The sequence below is a fragment of the Opisthocomus hoazin genome, chromosome 3 (assembly GCF_030867145.1).
Source record: "Opisthocomus hoazin isolate bOpiHoa1 chromosome 3, bOpiHoa1.hap1, whole genome shotgun sequence".
NCBI classification, from domain to species: Eukaryota; Metazoa; Chordata; class Aves; order Opisthocomiformes; family Opisthocomidae; genus Opisthocomus; species Opisthocomus hoazin.
In genome coordinates, this window is record NC_134416.1 from 37,728,032 (window position 1) to 37,752,838 (window position 24,807).

At 38.8% G+C, this 24,807-nt stretch overlaps 1 protein-coding gene across 2 annotated transcripts in view; it reads left to right on the forward strand.

The window, feature by feature from the left end:
* Positions 1–1,734: 1,734 nt before the first annotated feature.
* Positions 1,735–24,807, forward strand: part of UBE2W (ubiquitin conjugating enzyme E2 W) — a 34,000-nt gene continuing 10,927 nt past the window's right edge. For both annotated transcript variants that reach the window (XR_012763421.1, XM_075416002.1), the window contains exons 1-3: positions 1,735–1,795; positions 20,193–20,284; positions 23,385–23,487. Coding sequence is in view for 1 of the 2 variants with exons in the window: in XM_075416002.1 (XP_075272117.1) it covers positions 1,781–1,795; positions 20,193–20,284; positions 23,385–23,487 (210 nt within the window). In the remaining variant the exon portion in view is untranslated. The remainder of the gene's footprint in view (positions 1,796–20,192; positions 20,285–23,384; positions 23,488–24,807) is intronic.

Below are 24,807 nucleotides of genomic sequence, written 5' to 3' on the forward strand. Positions count from 1 at the left end.
TAGTAAAACAGAAATAGCAGTGTTCCACTTCATGCTGTAATGGCCTAAATTAGTTCTGAAAAACTGCAGGAAAAAGAAAGCTCTACAAGGTCTAAATGCCTAGTTAATGCAATAAACCCTCTGCAACCTAAACAGTGTTGTGAAATCACATAGTACATAAACACTGACTTCCAGGGAAAAAATGCACAGCAAGACTCTTCTGATGCAAGTGTTCATCGAGATGAAGTCAGCAGAGCAATGCCAGCTTGCACGGCATCGTGAGCCCGTCATTTGTGATTGAAAACTGAGGTTGAGTTTAGAGGACAAAAAGTGTAGGGCTTGGCTTACGTGGTGATAACTTTCTCCATCCTTACTTTTGGTAGGCTCGTCTCCTTTCCTCCTCAAAAATCGACATGTACTCCCTTCAGCCATCAGCAAATTCCCACAAAGCCCAGAGGCTCGTTCCCTTCCGCAGCTGCCTCCCGGGGCAAGGACACCCCTGCTGCCTTCTGTCCCTCCCATGAAGCAACCCTCGGCAGTCTGTGTGCTCGCTTCAACATCAGCAATTCTGCTGACGCTGGATACAGGTTGGAAACCGATGCCGTGCTGTGCTGGTTTTTGTTTTCCTCCTGTTCGCCATTTTCAAAGTGAAGGATACATAAAAACATACCGGAAGGTAAAGCTTGTAGGTAAAAGTAGTCTCTTGCATCACACTAAATAATATGGTTAAAGAAAGTGGGCAGGCTCTCAGATACACAACTCTGCTTGAGGTCTAAAAGTAACGAAGCAGATTTCGAAGGTAAATGCAAACTGAGAACAATTGTTCAATAATTTAATTGCACGTGTACCAGTTAGGCCTTCTCTGAAGGAAAAATGAGGTGCTACTGATGGAGCAGACATGACCCAAGGGGATTCTTTAGCATCGTGCGGAAGTGCAGGTATGAAAGGAAAGGTACTCCCCTGTTGCTGGAATGCACAGCGATCGATTTCAGTGACAGCGAGATCAGCAGGGGGATGGAGATTACAGAGAGCTATAATATCAGTGTCTCCATTAAAGCCTTGGTTTTACGCATCTACTAGGTTTATGAGTTTCATAGGTTTGTCTTTGGAAAAATGTTTTGCAGGTTTATCTTGCGGATCCTTTAGGTCTGAAATGCTATAGCTGGAATAACTGCTTTACGAAAAGTGCTCCTTCAAGTTGCTTAATTTATGGATTGCACACAGGTTGCTTCTCGTGCGCGGTGGTTGCTTATTTTCACCTACACAGCTACCCCAAAACCATTTGGGGCAAAGGCCAGAGAGCATTCCAGTCCAGGGAAGGAAAAACTAGAATCCCCAAACGCTGCCATTTAAAATACACCTACGCCGACACGGACGCGGCCAGACCACCGCTGCGGAACGCCCGGGGGCCCGCGGCCCAGCAGGGCGGCAGGCCCAGGAAGGCAGCCTGGTCCCAAGGAGCCGGGCCGGGCCCGCTGCGGATCCCTGACCCGCCCTTCCCGCCGGGACGCACCGGGCGTGCGGGGAGCCGGCAGAGACCCCCATGGAGGCATGGCCGCCGCGAACTAAACTCCTCAACGACTCCGGATGTGCGGCCCTAACGACCCTCACCAACGGGGAGACCGGCCGGGGGCCCTGTGCCACGCCCGGCGCCCCGCTTCGCCCGCCCGGCGCCCTCCCCGCGCATGCGCGGCCGCCGCGGCCGGCGGCGCGGTCACGTGACCGGGGAGGGGCGGGACGCGCGGCGCTGCGTCTCTGTGGGCCCGGGCCGGCAGCGCAGAGGGGAGGGGGAGGATCCATCATGGCGTCCATGCAGGTGAGGAGCCTGCGGCGGAGCCGGGGCGGGGGCCCGGAGGCCGGGGAAGGGCAGGGGTAGACGGGGTAGTGCCGGCCGGGCGCCGGGATGGAGCTGAGACCCGCGGGGGCAGGCTGCGAGGGGCGAGGCCGGGCCCCGGCTGCTGCGGCGGGGGGGGAGGGGGGAGAGGGAGAGGCATGAGGCACCCGGCGATGGGGGGGACGGCGAGGGCGGCCTCGGGGGGGGGGGGGCGTTGGTGGCGGTGCCCCCTCTCGTCGGGGAGGCGAGGGGTGGGCGAAGGGATCTCTCTCCCTCTCGGCCGGGTTTGAGGGGGCCAGGAGCTCTCCCACGGCGCTGTGGGCACCGCGGGGGGAAGTGTCCCGGAGCCCCCCCGGTGCCACCGTCGGGACGGCGTCGAAGGACGTGACCGACTGCTCCGTCTTCCCGGGTGCCTCTGGGGTTCCGGCACTGCAGTTCTCGGGCACGGGGAGGGGGTATGGGACAGAGAAATGTTATCCCCAGCCGTGCGCCCACGTCACCCCTGGGGTCGGTCCCCTTTCTCTCCGTGAAATGAGATTGTAGCGCGGGGTCAGTCCTGCGGACAGGCGACGTCTGGCTTGGCTTGGTTGGGTGGCGTTGCTGTAGGTACGGCAGCCTGAAACATCCCGCCGCTTGACAGGTATTTCCAGCTGAATGACTTATTCATACCTTCTCCGGAGGAGTTCTGAAATAGCAGCTGCAGAAGTCGCTCTGGAAGAATGGGTTACTTTCACTGTGTGCTGCCTGGAGTGGGTGGTGATTTATTGTGACTGGGGCAGGAGAAAGCATCGCTGGGTTTTGTGGCAGTGGCCCCTGTCTTTCCTTATTTCACCTGTAACTGCTCTGCTTTTCCGTGCATTTTTATGGTTTTCCATTTTGTTTTTAAGATCCGGATGATCTAGCACTTCTGTTTTCTTTCTCAAACTGCTGCTTTCTCTTTCTTGATTTCATTCTGGTCCAGTATAACTTGTATTTTTTGTTACTAGTAGTGGAACAGATGAGAAGGAGTATACAAACTCAATGAAATTAGTTTAGTTGTCCTGTTAGCCTGGATTTAGCATAGCTAAAAAGAGTTAAAATGTCAAACCACTGAACTTGATGGGGTAAAAATGCTGCTCATGAAGTTTAGAAGCATAAAAAACCATGGTGTGTCCGAGTTACTGAAATGAAATGGGATCAAGAACTTGAACGTACTGTACAGAATGTTCTTCATTTAGCAGTAGTTTAGACAGTCTGATCTGCCTTCGTTTTATCAGCTCTCTCAGCAAATTCGATTTTGTAATGCTTGTCTTTCAATGTTTAGACTTCCACAAGCATAACTGCAAAATAGAAGCGATATTTTATGAAGTGGTATCTTGTATAAAACTGTGTGAAAACTACAGGGAAATGGCAGTTGTGAAACTTGAAGGAGGCACTCTGTGCAACTTTGTAAATCTGCAATGTGTTGGTGTGTCTGGCCTAGTAAATGACCTTCTACAGCTTGCCTCACCCTCGTTCCTGTTGCTTCTTCTGTAAAGGCGAAATGATGATTACAAATTAAATTAGGTTGTTTAGGATACATGAATGACAAACGTTGCCTAAAAGTAAGATAAGGTATACGTGGAGATAGTATTCACTTCCTGAAAATATGGCTGTGGTAAGCCTGATGTTGCAGTTGCTTTCATTTTAGAAATACCAGTTGTAAGATTACACTTTTTTTTTTTTTTTTTTAAATGGTGTTCTGTTGTCTTTTGGTGAGAGATTCAAGGAAATTTATGGAGGTTTTTTGTCTATATGTTGCTAGTTGTGTAATGTTCTGATGACTTTATCCTGAGTTTACTGTATTTAACAGTTTGCTAATGTAGTTTAGCAAATTGGAAAAGGAATTGTCTGGGAATTTTTTTAAGTAAACAGGAAGCATAAATGAAAAATTAGTACATGAACTGTAAAATTAGTGAGTTTCTCAATAGTAGCCACCTTCCCAGGTGAGCGAGATTTCAGTGCTCTGAATTCTTGTCTTAATTAACATTTAAATCTTCAGTGTGAAAAACATTTTACAAAGGAAGCTTTTGTATATAATTTTAAATATTTTTTGATTCAGGATCATTTAATTTACTACTGTTAGTGCTAACGTTTAATATGTGAGTTGCCTAACAGAAAAAGGAGATGTCCTTTTTTTGGCTATGTGTAGTGTTTTCAAATACCCAATGTTTAACTGAAATGTTTGTGCAATTCATTGCAGTCTCTATTGGTAGTCTATCACTGTACCATTGTGACAGAATTATTTATATTTTTGATAAGAATGATATATTTTTACACCAAATAAGTTTTAGTCACTTCCTAAACTGCTGTGATTTTATGCAGCAATGTGTTATGCCGTAGGTTAGTTGCATCTCATTTTCACAGATCCACCAACATTTTTCTGCTTAACTTAAAGCGAGAGTTATCTGATCAGCCTGTTCCAAGTCAGCCCAGAAGGAAAGTTTTGAAACTGTAACAAAGCAGCTCTTTTCTGCCAACGGCTACTGCGGTTCAGTTCATGTATAATAACTTCTAAAACTTTGGAGTTTGAGCCTTTACGTGTATGGTTTATATTTATTGTGGTCTTCATCTGTGTGGACATTCTTTAATGGTAGTTTTCTGGAACACTTTTCTTCTAGAATAGTAAAAGCCAACATTGACATGATCCTGTGTTTTATTTTCTAACCAGTGTTGTCTAAGGTGGTGGCTAATTTTACCTGGTTTGTATAACTTTAAGCCAATGATTATTTTTTTGTCTTAAAAACCAAGCAAAAAAAGCCCCCGAACAAACCTTGAAGGAAAAGCATTGTTTTTCCAAGACTTTTTCCAGAAAAGCCCTAGCTTGTACAACTTTTTCCTGAAAAAAAACAGAAATATTCTGAAAAGTTGTTAGTAGTGTAGAACAAGTGAGTAGAATGGATTTGCTTTAGAAAATTCAGTATAGCATCTTTAGTAATCTGAATTTTTAAAGGTACAGATGACATAAAAATGCGTCAAGCACTGAAGAAATAATAAGCAATAAACTGCTGTTCTGTGTTTTCAGATGTTCTGAGAAATTACATTAAGAATAGAAGAGCAGGTAAAAAATAGAGCCAAGGAAGTTCAGTTGAAAATGTACAGAAAATATATCATTACTGTACAAAGCTTTAGATAATAACGCCTTTCCCTTATCCCACAGATACCAAGATTGACTTTATCCATAATGCTGACATTTTAATTACTGCCATTTTACCTTTCCCCTCATTTTATTTTTAATACCAGGTTACTTCAAATACTGAAATATGATTGGACACATTTAAACAGTTTTCACAAACACATCTATGGGAACACTTTTAGGTTTGCATTTTATCACCAAAATAACCTGTGGTCTTTCCTTTAAAGTTAGACACATGAGATTTGTACATGTAGATATCTGATTAAATACAGAGCTAATGTAATTAATGATACAAATAGCTTTAGTAAAGAGTGTAGAATGTTAGCTTTCACCATGTGTTTGTGTTATCAGAATCTTAGTTCTTTTGCCCTTGAAAACTGCCTGTTGGTGGGCCGCCGTCAAGATACAATGCACGTATCAAAATAAAAAGTGCCACTTAAAAAGTCTTGTTTTAGGTAGAATTTTTTTCAAAACCTATGTCTGAACAGTTAACAACATTTAATAGAATATACCTGCTAGATGCACAGAATGCAGAATTCATGTTAGTTTGAGATCACCACGAGCTTTTATCATAAAACACAAGCAAGTAGCAGTACAAAAGCTTCCTGCAAGTTTCACCCCGGTGTTTTTACCCAGTGGGGTAGAGAATGGGGAAAATGTATACAAGACACTGCAATCTCAACAAGAATTGCATTATAATTACATTATGAGAAAATACCATGCTCTGGATGTGCTGACTTTCAGAACTTCCTTGGTTCTATTCTTTACCTGCTCTCCTGGTCTCAGTGGCAGTTCTGTGTTTCCAGCTATTCTCACAAGAATTGCTTATTGCTTAATCTTTCTTCAGTGTTGGCAGCATTTTTATTTAATAATTTGGAAATAATTTTCTCTCACTTATTTCACAGCTTTGTCTAGGAAAAAGTTCTAAACTATTTTTAATGTATCTTCTAAAAAACCACAACAAACCCAACCTTAAGTGAGGAAAGTTTTCAGTCAATTGGAACTGGAAGGATGATCCACCCATGTTCTGTACTGTTAAACATCACAGTACAGGACGCTATTTGTGTTATTTCAAATAAAATATTAATTATGTAAACAATTCAGGGTTATAAACACAATGAAATTGTTGGTAGTTAGTAACAACTTGAAGTATTCAGTGGTGCCATTGGTGAAATACTGTTGAAGATAAAAATTTCAATCATTTTTTTAAACTGAAAAATGCAAGTACCATAATTGAGACCAGCATGAGTGGAGAGTAAAAAGCATTTCTTCTGTCCACTAAGAGGTTGTTAGTCCTTTATGTAACCTTCAGTTATCAGTCTGTACTGGTGTGTGGCATATTAGCTTTGGCATATAGCCACGGTCCAGTAAAATAAGATAAATGCAAAATTTATAGTTATTTTACAAAAATGAGTTAGTTTAATCTCGTGAGTTTTTAAAAAAACTTTTTCAGTGAGTTGAATATCAAGTGAAATTTAAAATTTACAGTCTTTAAGTCAGTGAAGATAAATAAAATAAAAGTTACGGCTTTAGGCCCCAATGAGTCCCACTTGCTTTCGTATCTGCCTGCGTAAATAGAATTTTGGGAAACACTTTGCTGTGCATCGAGTGCACAACTTTTGAGCTATAGTGGAAGAATTAACTTCCAAAAAAGAAAGCAGTAGTATACAAGTTTACTGAACCCAGCATCCCTGTATGTTACCAGCAGATCTTTCTTCCAAATAAACCAACTATATAGCTAAAATACAGAAAACCATAAATGCTTTCAGCCAATCACACTGAATGTTGGTGTCTCATGAATATGTGTGTGATTTAAATCAGGAAAGTAAGAGCAGGCAGATATTTATTGCAAAGAATAGTTATTCCAGTTGATTATAAATATTTTTTGCTCAGAGTTTGATAATGTCTTGTACTGGTTTTTAGGCCTCACTATTCAAGCTCTGAGAAGGGGAAAAGAGAAAACAATAGATTTGCAAAAGCCAGGGAGCGTTGTCTTGTTAAGCTGCTCCCTTGGAAAGCTCTGTGAGTTTGTAATTAATAAGCTAAAGTAGCTTAGCTCAAACAATGTGCGAAACTCGGTGATCAAGCACTTTCTTTAATTGTTTGCTCAGATTCTGAGCTAAGACCTTCAGACTAAAAGATCTTCACTGTAGGATGTACAGGCATAGTCTATACTGGTGAATACTCCTGCAGATTGAGATTAAATTACCCCTATTAATTTGAAAGAGAGAAGGTACAATTTCCATTGAACTTGCCGATAGTTATGAATGTGTTCAACAAATACAAATGTATTTGGTATAATGCTCCTGTATTTTACGTAGCCTTGGTTTACAACCGAGGGATGAGCTTACAGGCTAAAACTTCCACTGGGGAAGAGGACGACGAAGGTCTTTTGCTTGGTACGTGAAGCCAAACCTTTTGTGCATCTTGCATGGTTTTGGAGTAGCGAAGGACGGTGATGAACTGGCAGCTGGGGTTGGGGTTTTGCCTTTCAAAGGGAGGAAGAGGCAATATTATACATTCATTTAAACCTGTTATAACTTCATTTATTAAAAACAAATGAAAATAAATAGGTTACATTTTTTAAAATAAAAAGAGCTAGTAAGCAACCTTTAGTGATGGAACGAAGGTCAGGTAACTTGTTTTCTGCCCGTTTTTGGTATTTTCAAAAGGTAGTCTGGAATCTGTACCAGCTTTTCCATTTTTTTTTTTCTCTGTTTTTGTTTTTTCTCTGAAGTAACCTTAATTACTGGAATGAAGAACAGGTATCAGTCTGAGGTGGCGGGGGAAGAAGGGAGGGAACCCCATGATTTGCCTCGCTGGGAGCAGTATTAATGTGTTAGAAAAGAAAGGACAGACGTTAACGGTGGTAGAGCAGGAGTTGCTAGACACCCTATTTTTGGTAATTAAGGATCTGATTGAAAATACTAGGTATTTCATACACAGTATTAAAAAACAATTCTTTTTTTCCTTGGGTGATTACAAATACAAAGTTGCTTGTCATCTTTAATAAAAAATTAATAAAAAATGCTGCTTGATCAGCCTCAAGAAAAAAAACCCTGTATATATGTCAATAAATGTTCATAGTAGTTTGCTAGAGTATAGCAAATACTGTCTCTAAAAGTCTGCTGGAATAGAATGCTTCATAGAATTTGATGCTGCTTGTTCACATAGAGTTATTTATTTGTTCTTGAGTAGAAATTGGTGGCCAATAATGAGAAGGGACAAGGAAGCCAAATGGATTGAGGTTTTCTAAGTCAGAAATTCTCTCCGTCATATTTAGGGATACGGATTTGATGAGTATTTAAATCTTGTTACGGTTTGCAGCTTCCAATGTTTTGCCGCTTTTCTTTCCAACAGGCTTTTTGTCAGAATACAGAATTTGATATTGGTTATCAACTTTTGGAATGGTTTTTGTAAGGATAAGAAGTTCCCTGGTAGACATATGGTTGCCCTCATTGTGCCAGCCCTTGGTGTTGTCTTAGATTAATTTCTTTAACTGAAGCAGTTAAAATAATGCCAGACTCTTGGCCTTAGAAGATAAAATAATTTGTATTTGACTTTGTAGCACTGCATGAGGCTTGTGCTGGGCTTGGTACATTTGAAGACTCCCATTTATAAAACGGATGACTAGCTGTCAGTTTCACTTTATTCTTCATTAGTGGATTTCACTTAATTTCCTTTAAAATGACAAGTTCATTGTAAAAAATTTAATTATCTGGCAAAAAGCTTTTCAGACTGTGGAGTAGTGAGTGTTTTGTGTGTCTGTGTAGTTAGTGGTTTATCTTTAATTATACTGCAGTTCTTATTTCAGGTTTATCTTGTCTCTTAGTGAGTTGAAGTCAAGCAGATTATTCCCTTTAGAAGAGGACTGTGTTACTTTGACCTTCCAGACAAATATTTTAGAATATCTTGGAGCAAGTGTGAAGACAACATTCTGCTATCAAACTGAGAAATCAACAGTCCTTTCTCTCTCTCCCGTCCGGGTCCATAAACTAATGAAACTTTTAAATGCTCAGAAGAACGAAAGATTAGCAGTGGAAGCTTATTTGCAGTTAGCTCATTCAAAGATTCATGCATTACCTTTCTGTTCCTTTAAAAAGAGAGAAATGTACAAAATGCCTGACATTCAGGGCTTGAAGTATGGATTGGTCTGGGAAAATAACATCAGAACTGGGTTGCCAGATGTTAACATGTTTTATTAGAAATGAGGAGGAGGAGACTAATCTGCTTCTGCATTCTCAGTACAGATTGAAAACCTGATACTCAGCCAAAAATAGATAAAACTGGAAAACAATTCTTCAAATTCAAATCCTGGTATTATTTTTTATGGACAGAATATTTTGTGAAGCAGTTTTGTTTGTGCCCTGCTGAAGCTTTAATTGGGCACATGCAGTCAATTATCTTTCTTCCTCTGGGCCTTGATGAAGTCTTACCATGAGAATTTTGATTAGGAAGAATTCACCTAGGATTGTGATAATCAAGTATCTGGATGGCTTGTGAGTTTGGGAGTCTGGGCCAAAGAATTTCATCCAAATAATGGGATATACTCTGCAGGGGCTTTCTTGAATGACCTGATTGATGGGAAACAAAGGAGTTTTTAATTTGTAAGAACTGTCTTTCATCTTTTCTTAAGGTTTCTTAAATAACAAGATGGACTGTAGCAGGTGATTTTTTCTTAAATGTCACCGGTTTTGATCTTTCCCTTGTTTCTCTTCTCTTTGAGAGCTTTTTGGTATTTAAAGTTAGGTTTCTAATTGGAGAGTGACATGCAGTCGATTTCAGCAATACACTGTTAAAAATGTTTTTCTGTAGAGGAGTTTTGTTTGAGAAGCAGGACTATCTACTCAGTGTTTAGAACTTTATATTCTACATTTGAGATACTTTTCAGTAATAAATGTGTGAATGGAAGAATCAAATACGGAAAATAGAGTTGTTACTGGACTTACTCTCTAGGCTAGTAGGTTGTACTAGCAGACTAGTAACAGCTTTGCTTATGAAACAACATGGTGGTGTTGTAACAACACCGTTACAGCCTGTTAACAACTCCTCCTGTTCTGGTAGGAGGTTACTGTTTGCCTCCCTTCAGTGACACAGCACTGGGAAAAAATTTGTCTCCTCCATGCAAAAACTTCTTCAAAACAGAAAGGATGGTTTTTATGAAACATTTTGTAACTTGAATGGGGGAGGAGGTGACAGCCTGTAGCTCATAAGTGAAATGTAAATTCTTTGCCAGGACTTCATCGTAGGACTGACAGTGCTTTTGTGCTAAGAATTTGCTGGGTACATTTTAATCTTTGGGTGTGGAAGAGAATCATGAGTAGTTACTGAAGAAAAATTGTTAGGTCTCCCTAGGGTGCAGCAGCTTTACCAGCATAAAATAGAAGAGTGGAGCCCTGTGGGATTAATTTTTAGCTTTTAACGATTTATGACTTAGTTTTTCTTCCTCTTTGATCTCCAAGCCAGGGTAAGATTTGAGTTGACAGTGTCTAGGAAGGCTTGGTCTTGGAAGGCTACTCCTTTCTTACATCATTGCAACAAAGAAAAGGGAATTCGTGTGCTTGTAAATAGGTTTCTAACAAAATTCAAGTGCAGATGTTTTGGACACCCATGCTTCCTAGACTGTGAAGTTACTGTTCCATCTTTCGCTTTCTTCATATCCTTATGACACTGCCTAACTGAGCATGGCTAGTAGAGTCTCTGCCACTCCAGGTGAAAAAGCCACCACATTCCAGCTTAATCGCCCATTACAGCTTGTGTTAGTGATAAAAGAAGGTGTGATGATGGAACATTTCCTCCAGCAGAAGTGAAAGAAAGCTGTTTGCCGCTTTTCAACTTTTTGCTCTGCTGGTAGGTTTCTGCTCTGCTGGTAGAGAAAAAAATGGCTGTTCCCCCAGCTGTCTTCTACCAGACTCTTACCACTGCCCTTAATATATTTTGTGTTGTACTGAATCTCCTTTTGGTTTAATCAGCTCAGCTTTTCTCTCTGTTCCTTTCTCTAAAAAAAAAGGAAAGTCTCTAAAATATACTTTCAAGTCTGTGTTAAGGATTGTTCGTAGGTATTTGACTAAGATAGCTCATAATTTAATTTACCCATTTAAGACATTGCACATCTCGTGCAACATTTCTTGAAATACCAAAAGGTGGAATATTCAAGAACTGCAAATATAACGTTGTTAAATGTATGCATTGATATCTCTTCAATTTTATTTTCTTTGAATGATTTACCTTTATCTTCTCATAGCTGAAAATACAAACTTTCTAATAAGCCAGGGGTGTGGGCACGCAGTCGAACTTGATTGGATTATGGCGATAATATTTTATTGCTAATCAACAGAGCCAATGTAACAGTGTGTGTATGCTTTGCCCACTCCAATTATGAAGTATAATATGTTAACTGAAACAATATTCTTTGGCTAGATAGTTGCTGTTAGCAATATGTACATAATTTGTACTCCGTAGTGATCCCTATAACTAAGGGTGCCTTACTTCTTCACTGTACACGTTTTTGTTTGCATATAGCCTTGTTAAACTTTAACTCTCTAGGCTCCAGCTTTCCAAGGGAGGGGCAAAGCTGTTGTAAGAGTTCTGACATTGGGCTTAGAATTGGAAATAGACACCTGGTATTGTGATACTCATTTTTAAAGGCATTGAGAAAGGTAATTTGCACATATGTACAAGAGCTGGAGAAGTTTTCATGGTGGGGGAGAAAAATACCTTTGACTGCAGTGTTGTTTTGTGGGGAGTTGGGGTTAAAGTCTGTCTACCTGTCTGCCTGTGGTTATGATCCTCATTATTGGTGGAACCGGAAAAAAGATCCCTGGTTTTGGGTAATGTGATGGTGATATTGTCATATATGCTTTAGGAATATAGGTTATTGCCTTGTGTCTTAGCTGATGGACACAGAGACCAGTGAAAAAAATTTGTATCTGTTAGTAAACTTGTATGTGATATATCACATGCAGCTCAATGGTGCACAGTAACCAAACTATCTGATTCTAGGAGACACATTCTGAAATACTCGTGTTGCCAACTTCCAAATCTCCTCCTGTCCTAAACTGCTACTCTCTCCGCCTTTTTCGCATATTGCATGTTTTTATATGCTTCTGCCCTGCATTCTGCTTCTTTATATGATTCACCAGGAATCAACACAAGTGAGAATTCAGCTCTAGCATTTGAAATACTACCCCACCAGTTCCAGAGGTGGCCAAGTAAGTGTGCAAGTTTGGAGAACGAAGAGTATGTGATTTTGCTTAGCAAAAGTGCTAGAAGCTGTTGACTTCAGAGATATATTTAACTTGAACCATGACAGACAGTGAGTGCCATCTATCAGAATTAAGATGATCATTTTGCGCTGTCTGAGGATCCGGCAGGAATTGTACTCCACTGACACCAGTTAATTTTGTGTTCATTGCTCTGTATGCTTCGACAAGTCTTATGAGATTGACACTTTAGAAAATCTGTGAAGGATAACTGAAGGGGTTGCACAAATCCTATTTGATAGAATTAGTGACAGAATACAAACCATTGCTATGTCACTCATGTCTCCACTACTTGAATAAACTTTATTTTGGAACTGATGCTTAGATCAGTGTTAAGCTGTGTTTGTTTATTTCATCCTTGAATCATCCTTTCCTGTAGACGTAGGTGAATTAAGTAACCTTGGTTTCAAAGATTTCCACCTTTTTGAAAATACGTAAACTTCTGGTTATGTTACTACTCTTTGCCTTTTGCAGCTGGTTATTATTCCTTTAATTGAAGGACTGTGGTGTTATCCAGTCTTGGGTTTCTGATCCTCCTATTCTGCTGTTCTGTTTCCTTCTAGATAGTCGATGTTTTTACCAATTTGATACTTTTTAGTTTTGGCTTAGTTGGGGATAGTATTAAAAGAATGTTTAAGCTTAAAATCCTTTCTCAAAAATAAAGCAAAAGATTGTGTGTGCATCCTTCATTTATTCCCCCTTTATGTAAATAACTCCATGATTCCTGTCCGTGTTTTCTTTCACAGTCTCTTTAAATAGACAGTGGCTGAGCAGGAAGGGAGTTTCTATATGAAATCTTATGATGGATTAGCAGAAACATTGGAAAGATGGTCTTGTGGTATGAAAAGAACAATACAGCAAGCACAGCTCCCAAGAACGTATCAATGTGTAGAAAACATCTGTTTGGAGGTTATTGTGGGAGTGAGTAACTGCAGTAGCTTGTGTTTTGACTTAAAGGAACCGGTTGAAAGGCTGAAAGCAGCTTGAGTATGTGATGAAAAAAAAGGTATTCTTGATTCATGGTAAGAAAAAAAGCAAAAGTAATAATGGTACTGACTTAAGATATGCATGTATCAACATAACTGGAGATCTGTAAATAGAGAAGCACTCCTGATAATGAAGAGTGTTGAAGGGCTGCAAGTTACTGGAAGAAAATACTAGTTTACAGTGGCAAGCTGTCTCAACGTGGAACAACTATAGGAAATATAGTAGAAGTCAGTATGGTTACATGGGGAGCTATTTAGTGACTTGAAAATCGAAAAGGCTTTGTACAAAACAAAGTGGAAAGTATTTACTGCTAAAGCTCAATACAGAAGAAAGGGGCAAGCGTATAAGAGTGAAATCTACCCATGGTGCATTGTTTTAAGTAAGCAGATTTGAAAAGCATTAAGAAAGGCTTTTATAGATCACTAGAAAGATGAAGAAAGAGGTGAGCCTGTGAACAGGAAAGGAAAGCAAAGAATAGATGACATAGATATTTAAATTAACAGTAATGGGTCAGTAAATAATGCCAAACAAAAGACAGATTCAATACCTTGTAGGCATTGGATATTATGTCAGTCATTAGGGTTCAACTGTGTGGGTTGGTTTGGGGTTTTTTTAAGTGTTTAAGCAACTGAATCTGAGTTTTTTGACAATTATTTTGAGTGAGTTTCCACATAAGTAGTACTGTTTTTATTCTTCTACTGTCATGTGAAAGGATGGCTTCTGGAAATCACTGGACTGAATAGTCTCCAATACCTATGGCTTATAATAGGCAATTAACTTGTGAGTACCTAGACAAAAAGTAGCCAAAATGGTTTTCAGAAGAAGAATCATGTTAGCTCAGTGTGATTTCCTCCTCTTACTGTATGGTAACTATTGTGCAAGAGGAGCAGTAGCTGTATTCTTACTGTATAAATATTTTTGACTTGCATTAGTATGATATTTGAATAAGAACACCAAAAAAATGTGGTATAAATCAGTGGATTCTTTATTTTTTTTTTCCTTACTAACTGCACAGACCACATCTCAAGGTATTACAGATGTTGTTTGGTTGCAGTAAAAACACTCTTGTTTAAATAGGGTGTCTGATTCAGAGAGGGCGTTTGGTTCTGCCAAGCTGAGTGGACCTACCAAAGGGTATTTTGAGGGCAGTCTGCATTGGCTGTCATACTTTCTGAAAGCAGCTTGGATGATTGGGATAGAAGTGTTCTTACAAAGCACATTTGTGACAACAAATGGAGGAGAATTAAAATTTAAAACACGCAATTAAGTTGTGAGCGCTACAAAGTATTTAATGGGGGGAGAAGGGGGGAAATGGAAGTCTAGTTTATAAATATGAGTAGCAGGCTGACCAGTGCTTGTGTGGAAGAGGCTCTTGGTTATGTGTGCTGACTGAATGGGAGTCAAAAGTATTGTGCTGCTGCAAAGGAAAAACAAATCTCTGCGATATATTCACATAAGTGTCATGATGAAACATTCTTCTTTTGTAAATATATAAAAATATATACATTACATATGAATATATATAAAAACAAATTTAAGGAGCCAGCTGGAGACCAGCAAAAATTAAATGCTTAGAAAATGAGACTTGGAGAGGGAGGAGTTGAAAGAATGATGTGGTTAGTTGCGGGAAGGAGAGAAGTAAGTTGAAATAAGGAAAAGAATTCTCTTCTGTAGCCATAAAGACTAAGAGAAGTAATTTGACATAATTTATTCAACTCGCCTAGACCTCTTACTGTGAAGAAAATTCTTCCAATTACAAAAGCAAGAGATAGGGTCATGTGGAAAATGTTAAAGGCTTTTAACTACAAGAGTATTTTAAGAATCTTTGATCCATCCTTTTGTTAGGAAGATAGAGAGGCGACTTCACTGAGGTATCTTCAGTTCTCAAGTTTATAAGATACTACAAATGAGAGAGTTAAAATGGTCTCAAAAGTGTTAATCCATTGTACTTTGTCCTGCTATGTATGTCATTGCTTATTCTCAAAAATTTTGTGCCAGAAAAAGTTTTCTGTATTCATGGCTGTCAAATACAAGGAGGGCTTTTCTCCCTCTGAAACTGTGCCCTTTCAAACTTAATTTCAGAAACGTATGGTTGCAGCGTGCCTTTTCTGTGTAACGTGTGTGGGCTTGATATATCAGAATCATGCTTTTTTACAAGTACTTTACTGAATTATCTTGAAGCTAAGAGTGCATGTTTGTGGATTTGTGCATGATGTTGCAGTAGTCTTTAGACAGCGTTACTCCGAGAAAATTAAGGTTCCTTGTAGCCTCTTTGGTCAGCTAGTACAAATATTGTTAAACACTGAAGAGGAATTATTTTCAAGTTGTTTCATTTAAACGTTAGATGTTTTCTAAATTACTGTGGTAACCAGGAGCTGAATTTCCTGATTAAACTGTATAAATCTGGCTTTCAAGGGCTTCATTTAAGAGTTTTGTATTTTGTGGGTTTGTGTTTTTTTTTTTTTTTAATAGAAACTGTATCTGGCTTCTGGTAATCCAATTTTGTGTATTCATGAGACACAACATAAGGCAAATTATTTGAAGTTGTAGTAAGGGAGAGAGGAAGAAAAAAAAATAGTCCTTTATAATATCTTTGCAGAGTATCTTCTAAGTTTTCTGAATATCCTTAGCTGTATATTGGGCTGTTTGTGCAAGCATGTAGCCAGCAGCTCAAGAAAAGTGATTTTCCTCTCTCTCTGACACTGGAGACTCCATTTGGAGTGCTGTTTTTCGGTTGTCCCAGTGCAAGACAGATGTGGACGTACTGGAGTGAGTCCAGCAGATGGCCACGGAGATGGTTAGGGGTGAAACTACACAACGAACGAGGAGAGGCTGACTGGATTTCTTCAGCCTTGAGAAGAGAAGGCAAAGGGGAGATCTTGTTGATGTCTACAACAACCTAATGGGGAAGATGACACGGAAGACAAGGGGCAACAGACACAAATTGGAATAGGAGATATTCCAATAAGATACAACAGAAATCTTTTTATGATGAGGGTAGTCAAAACACTGGAATGCATTGACCAGAGAGGTTGATTAAAAGACAATTTTCTAAATATTAGTTAGCCCCTCTCTTAAAACAATTTTTCAGTATTTGAATGAATTTTGGTTAGTAGGTCATGATGCCCTCTACAGTTTTGTTAGAGTTGGTACAGAGTACCCTCGAACATGTTCTGGAAAAGGTCTATAGACAGCTATTCATTAGTTTGTACAGAAAGAATTGAGTTCACGTTTGATAGAACAAACCAAATTTTTATAATGTCTGGTGAAAGCTTATTAATGATACCCAGCTATATTTGTCAGATAAGGTATGATTAACTTGTATGGCATGTTTAGTGGAGTAGATAGTATATTTTATTATTCCAGTTGGGAAAAAACCCCAATGAGATCTTATATTCCCAAAAGTATCACAACTTGAAAGTGTATCTGTTGGTTCAACAAAAGTAATTCCCTTTGTGTAAGGGCTTTGTCTTGCTTCTATCTTTAGACTGTAGTAGCTAGAGTAATACTTGTGAAATCTTTTAAAGCATTTTTCTCCCCTTGAGCTAACACTTTCAGGGTTCCTGTCATTATGGGGACTGGAGAAATGTAGGAAATTATTATAAAATGGTATCTTGGTGCTTCAATTTCAAGGGAAGTTATCAAAGATAGTCAGTACAGCTGGAGAGAATAAAAATGAAAAGGATTCTGTGCCACCTCTAATAGCAGTTGTTGGTCTTCTGTCCTGATTGCCTGCAATTCTGGTGTGAGATCCTCTTCATTTGTGGAGGTTTTTTTGGTTGTTCGGGGGTTTTTCTTCCCCCCCTACCCGGCCTTCCCCTGAAAAGGAGCAATGTTGAGATACATGAAATCTGTCAGGGCACAGTATAATGGAGAACACAGCTAGTACTTCAGATAGGCATAGAGTTAGAGTAGTTACAGTAAGGCTGAAGGGAATGATGCCTTTTGCTGATACTTGGTTCTGTTTGGGACTTTGCTCTGAATGAAGAACAAGTCCAGAAAAGCTGTGGGTTTCATGACATCTGCATCCCCTCCCTACCTTTCCAGTGTGGAGCTGTGCCTGGGAACTTACTGCTTATCACAACTGCACTGGAGTTTTCTATGCATAATAGGTTATAATAGTCAAGTTTTCTTTGTGGAATCCCTTATTTCAAAGTGATAAATTTCTTTGCTGAAGCTTGTTTTAATTTCATTGCAACACTAGCAATGTGATAGGCTTGCTTTTCTGGGGCACCTATATTACTGAGTTTCTTTGGCTTGATAGTCAGATAATGTATTCCTTTTCTACTGAATGTGCTCTTTTCAGCTTTATATGAGAATGACATGGATGAATTTTTTATTTATATTTTCAGAGAGCTGCAAATATGGGTTAGACTGAACTTATGTTGATACTTATTTGAACTGGCTAACTTGGAAATGATAATATCTTGTTTTGTCTTCAAAAATATGATTTTGTTTACTGTGATACATTTATCCCAAAGTGTAAATAGTATCTCCTGTTATTTCTCTGGGATGCATTTTTGGATCTTAATATATTTTGTATTGCAACCGATGGGAAGCAATGTGTTGTCTGCATGTATTGTTTGTTTTCATGGACAGGCCTCCATGACAGTGTCAGCAAATGTTTAAGATCAGAGGAACAGAGCACTTCGGTGATAGTCTGCTGACACGTTTTAATTCCACCCCCACCCCCGGTTAATGGGTTTTTAGAAAGAACCATAAGTATTATATTAGAGAACTGAAAAGCTGTGAAGCAATCAGTGAGAATATTTTTACACTGGTGAGATGGATGAAAGAGTGACTGAGACTGTAGTAGACTGACATGATGGTTGCTGGAGAAAAGATCCAAAGGTCCAAACTTCAAATGAGAGGATATTTTCAGTGTTGATAATTTGGAGATCTTGGTAGGATACAGAACAAACAAAATTTCCTCTTTTCAAAGGACTGTGTCTGATCAGGTGCTGATACCTCAATGTGACTGGTTTTAGTTTAATTTTAAAGTCAATTTTAGGCTCCTCTTTTTATAAAGACAGAGGTGTATAGTTGGTCTACGTATGTAAGTAAATGGATCTACTGAATTATTTGCTGTTCTTACATAGATTTGTTTTTTACTATTTTTTTACCTAATGTTTCCAAATCTCCTCTTTCAGGGAAAGAGTTTGAATTTTCCCTTATAAGACAAGGTTCTCATCCCTGAACTTTTAAAATATTTCTCTGTATGACAATCTGAATGACAAGGCATACACAAGTTGACTACTGTTGAGGTTTATTTGATGGTGGTCTTGTCAGAAAGAGAATTTACTTCAGAATGTCTCCGTCACTCAAATTGGGGATTTGTAAAATGGTTTTGGAACTTTGTTCTTTTGCAGTTTAATAGCAGTGTTAAATGCTAGTGTTTATAATCTGAAATTTTCTTGAAAGATGAACACTAGGACTCTGATCTGTTTTTCACTTAGCAATGTATATAGCTTTCTTATGAAAATGCTAGCATTGTTTTTTGTTTGTTTGTATCTGTACACCAATTATAACAGCTTTTAAATTTCTTTTTTTGACATAACATTTCACTTCAAAATGTATTTGTTTAATTGCTTGCAAATAAGACTTTAACAGTGTGTATTTGGGTTCAAGGTAGGAGCTTTCAAAATAAAAGCCCAAAGCAAGTTTTCAGGGCTGCTTGATAGAGACAGAAAGTTAATGTCAAAATGTAAATTGTAAATGTGTGAGGGCATTTTCCATAGGAGTTGTGTGCCTGAATTTATTGTAGTCCTATTTCAAATGCATTAATGAGATACTGACTCACTTCTGTGTTGAAAAATGAGCACTTTCTATGTTCCCCTGGGGATTTTTTTGAATTTTACTAAGCATCAGAAAAGTTGTTTGGAAAATTACTAAGAAAGCACTACAAATGCATGCTAAACCTACATTTAAAATAAAAAAAGTGTATTGAATCATAATTAGAGACTAAACCCCCAACCATATATATTTATTCCTTTTGAGTGCTAGGTCAGGCTTAAATCTTATGTAAAATAATTTTGACTAGTAGGATGATGGAAGTGGACTGGTAGGCGGTAAACATTAAAATTGTTGGCAGGAAGAAGGAGAGAGTAAGAAATGAGAAAGCCTTGAACTTTCGGTTATCTAGATGGCTTGGAAATGGACACAAAACATATTGTGTCAGTGTTTATATGGAGAAGATAAACTCTGACAGCAGTGCCAATGATAGCGCTTCACAGAGGTTGCATTTCTGTTGCTCCATAGATGGTAAGAAACAGTTTTGGTAGTTGTTCTAGAAGCAGCTGGTTGCAGTTACTGATTTATCCTTGTCAAAATAGGTAAGAATTACCTGAGCTACTGGTGTAACAGTTTTCTAAATATTACAACTCTGTAGGTTCTGAGATGCGGTTACTATAAAGTCATAAAATAGTTTGTGTTCTACAAGTTACATAGTCTTGTTTTAGTTTTGTGTTCTGTCCGCTGGGATGACTTAGAACAAGGCAAAAGCTTGCATAGATGCCAGGTAGAAATATCTGAAATTAGTTAGAGGAGGAAGAGTTGTGCTGTTAAAATTGTGGAGAATGAATTGCAAATCTGATGCTATCAGGGGAATACAAAATGTTCACTGCTAGGTGTAGAGCTCTGACTGACATCTTTGTACTGTGACAAAATCCTGGATACCTCTGTGTGTATTGTAACAGAATGGTTTTTGACTTAGCAAAGTGTTGTAAACGTAAGTGCCATTGCATTTTGCCAAAAAGTAGGTTTAAGGCCTATGATGTTTTTTGCCTGTGGCTTTTAATTACTTTAATTTGTAAAAGAGGGATCTTCCTCCTTTCTCATATTTCAGTTTCACATTGTATTTAAATTTTCAAATAAAATTCCTTTTACCTTTCAATAATTGATGAAATGTACTTTAGTGTGCATGTTTATTGTTGAACTTTATTTAATATTTCAAATATTCTATACAATTTCTTTATAGAAACGATTACAAAAAGAACTATTGGCATTGCAAAATGATCCACCTCCAGGAATGACTCTCAATGAAAAGAGTGTACAAAATTCAATTACACAGTAAGTATATCTGCTGTTTTATTTTTGCTGTCAAGTTGAAAAGTAGAAGTAGTGATAAGTCCTCTGCATGCCACTTCCACCACTTATTCGAAGTAACATTCTGAATTTTTTATTTTAGTATAGGCAGTGAAACTTTGTCCTACTTAATGAGCATATTCAGTAACATGCTGGACATTCTTAGGAACTGGATAGTGAATTCATTACATTTTTGTTAGGCGTTTTACTGTCTAACAAAATGTCCATTGGTAAAAGCTTCTGCATGTTTTAGAATATAATAATTTAACAGTCCTTTGTAGCTACTAATCTCAAACTCTTCTGAATTAATTGAAATAATGGAGTAGCTGATTTAGAGTTTCTGCGTTATTTATGTTGAGTATGTTTTGTAGCTGTTAATTTCCATTATCTTCTTTCTCTAAGACAAGTGGAGAAAGCTTCCTAAAGAGCAAAGTTATCTAAGTACATCTCATTTCACTTTCCTGCCTACTGTTGTTTTTTCTATCATTAGCAAAATGGAAAGAGAAACATGGTCAAATATTCTGTGTTCTGTCCATTGAAATGGACAGGTGGTACTTAAACTACTTTTTTAATTGACTGAAATTCAGACGATTTAGACTGTTGGCATTTCTTTTAGATAATTTTTAGAGAAACATTAAAAAACTCTTAGCAGGTGTAAACAATTATAAAAGTATGAATCTTAGGCTATATGTTCTGGTTCATATTATTGATTGGTGAATCAATTTAAATACATAACATAGAGCAGACTCCTGATGTTGCTTCACATCTGCAGTTTTGCTGGTGGCAGCATGCTACGTGAGGTTTTCCTAAGCCTTGTATATACTGAGTTAAACACTGCTATGGCATTTTAAATGATGCTGCTTTTTGTGATAGTTCATGCAGATTAATATTATGAAAACAAATTGCAGTAGCACTTCCTGGAATTTTGTACAAATAATAATAAACTGCTGTATAACTTTTGAATTACAGCTTGTGTTTCTTGCTTTACTTTGGGTTTTGTTTGGGAAGCAAAATACTTAAATTTTCTGAAAAAAAAAGACTCAAACTAGTATTGCAAGTATTTTTCACTATTTAAACAAAAAGCGGGTATTAAGTGAAAGTTTGCAGCAGTTAGAAAAAAAAACTGTTGGGTTTTTTTTTCGGTTTGCGGTTTTCCATTCTTCTTAGGATGTCTCTGTTCCCAGAGTACTACCTCATTTTTTTCTGCTGTGTACAATTTTTGTACTTCTCAGTACCTTACAAATAAAAACTTCCTGTTTCCTGTCATGCTATGTTTTGGAATTGTCACTGTTTAAGAAACTTTCTGTCACAAGTAACATTGTATTTTTTTCTCTGAGGGTTTTTGATGTGAAGGAGCATGTTCTGAGTTCATTAAGTTGCGGTTTGAACTGGTGCAGTAAAGATTCGTCTAGCAATACTAGCTTGGTTTCAAAAGACATTGAATAAAATCATTGGATCCCATGATGTAACTGGGTCATTTGAAATGTTAAGCAGTCATCTATTCTAAATACACAAGGATTAGAAATTTGAGATGGCTGAACCGTAAAGCACACTGGAAAGATTGGTTCTAGTGATTCCTTGACCATAAAAGGAGCAATATACAGGCAGAGTTATCTTCTACTTAGTAAATGAAATAATTTAAAAACCTTAAGTGAAAGTTCTGGATCACAAGGGCCAATAAAGCTGAAGAGTATTGCTGCAGCATGTATGTAAATGTAAAAGCAGAAGGCGCAAGAAGAGGTAAGCGGTCTGCAGCGCAGATATATTAAATTGAAGGAGTCTTCACAAAATTAAAATATGGAACACTAGTACAGCCATTGTCGCGCTACTATTGAAGATGCATTCCTTCTGAAGGGTGTGACAGCTAGCAATTCAGTAGAGAAGCAGTTTGTCTCTCTAAAAAGAGAGTAATAGGAAGATAAAAAGCGTGCGGGGCTTAAATACAAGGGGAGGGCATATATGAGAGGAGGATGGAGAGGATGGGAGCAGGATCATCAGGCTGCCAGCTGAAGGAGATGTCAACTTTTCTGTACACATTGCTGTTCTGAAAAATCTTGGCTGCCTCACTTGAGTCTAATGTAGATCTTACCTGAACATTTTTGTAGTCTTTTGCTGAATCTTTATTGTATTGCTCCAATGTGTAAACCTCAATGAAAGGTGAAAGACAAAAATGGGGAAGTGATGCTGCAAAGAATGGTGTGAAGTGATCAACAACAGAACTCCAAGATGACAGAATTTAGACAGCAGAGTGTGGCTGTATGTGTTGAGCAATATGCAAAGCATCTGTTTTTGACTGGATTAAAAAAAAAAAACCCAACAACCCAACCGTAAAACCAACAACAACAAAAAACCTACACCCAATGTGCCTCAGCCCCTGAACTCTAGCTGTCAGTTACTTCTATGTTGTTATGATGGAAGGAGCAGAATCAGAGAAAAAAGAGTACTGTGATATGTTGAGGTATTATCTTTACTGCAGTTGCAAAACATCCTTTGTTTTGTTTTTAATTTGCTGTGACCTTCTCCTTTTTATGCTATTAACTTTTCCAGTTTTGGTTCCATTACCTGCCAGGTTATATACCATTTAATTTCTGAGTGTTTCACAGGTGTTAGTGCAAGAGTAGCATTGCCATTCACATTTGGATACAGATTTTTTTTTTTAACAAACTGCATTGATGATTTCCTTGACAGAAAAGTAAAACAACATGAAAGAGAATGTGCACTGGTTTGTTTCCTTCCAAGCCTATTTTTGCGCAGGAATAAACTTTGGAAGAGGTCTTTTGTCTCAGCTTTGTTGTCTCACATTAACGGTCATTTTACTGGGAATTGATGGGTCTGTGTTGAGTTCAAGTCATAATTGCTCATATAATTTGCAGTACTATATCAATGCCTGTATGTTAAATACCAAGCTTATTTCTTTCAAATGTAGGCTTCATCTGTTATTCGCTTTTGTGGTAGTTGTGATACTAATGGAGAGTTTAGAAGATCTGGCTGTGATTGGCAATTGATTTGATTAGTCCTGTGCTCCAGGACTAAAATTATAATATGTCAATCCGCAATACTAACAGTTTTTTTCCTTATACCTTAGGTGGATTGTGGACATGGAGGGTGCTCCAGGAACACTATATGAAGGGGAGAAATTTCAGCTTCTATTTAAGTTCAGTAGTCGGTATCCTTTTGATTCACCTCAGGTAAGTGCTTTTTTACTTCTTGCTTAACGCTACCTTTAAGATACAGCTGCATGACATATGCTGAATATAAATATCATCCACATATCATAATGTGAGGTTTAGTTAGTTTAATTTGTATTAAACACATTTTGCAGATGCCTTTTCTTTTAAAAATGTCTCTGCAGTGAGGTATTCACAGAGTAACAGAACGTTAGGGGTTGGAAGGGACCTCTGTGGGTCATCCAGTCCAACCCCCCTGCCGAAGCAGGGTCACCTACAGCAGGCTGCACAGGACCTCCTCCAGGCGGGTCTTGGATATCTCCAGAGAAGGAGAATCCACAACCTCCCTGGGCAGCCTGTTCCAGTGCTCTATCACCCTCAGAGCGAAGTAGTTCTTCCTCATGTTCAGCTGGAACTTCCTGTGCTTCAGTTTGTGCCCATTGCCCCTTGTCCTGTCGCTGGGCACCACTAAAGAGAGTCTGGCCCCATCCTCCTGACACCCACCCATAAGGTATTTATAGGCATTTACAAGGTCCCCTCTCCAGGCTGAACAAGCCCAGCTCCCTCAGCCTTTCCTCACAGGAGAGATGCTCTAGTCCCCTCACCATCCTTGTAGCCCTCCGCTGGTCTCTCTCCAGTAGCTCCTCATCTTTCTTGAAGTGGGGAGCCCAGAACTGGACAGAGTACTCCAGATGGGACCTCACTAGGGCAGTGTAGAGGGGAAGGAGAACCTTCCTCGACCTACTGGCCACGCTACTCCTAATGCATCCCAGAATTGTGCTGTGACAGTCTACTTGGTTTCACAGGAGATGAAAGAACAGTGTAGACTGGAGGCTTCTTTGAGGTTGATGTTCATATTGTATGAAAGAGCAACACAGGGTAAAGTAGGAAGATCCCCTTCACTGCAGTGTAGGAGTAGAGTAAACAGCAAACTGCTTCTTCATCCCCTGTCTTTTTGGTAGGGATTCTTGTAGATACATGACATCCTTATGAAAGGCCTGCAAATCTAGTGGTTATAGTTGAGGTGTGAGATACTGTGGTGCTTTCATGGCAATATAAAGAACTGAAGGGCAGCAATAACTACTAGGCTGCAGAATGAGCTCTGTACATCTGTTCTTCCATCACCTGAGGGGAATGTTACAACACGTGACTGGTAAGAGTGGCGTTCGGCTGTCACCCCTGCACTTCTGAAAAAGGAAGAAGAAAAGCAAGAGTGCCTTAGTTCTTTGTCCTTGTCTGTTTCAGCTCAAAGTTCTAAGAGTGATCTCTGGCACTTTTCTCATTGGTGCTGAAACAGAAGCCCAGGGCTGTGAGAGACACTTAAACCATAAATATTACATA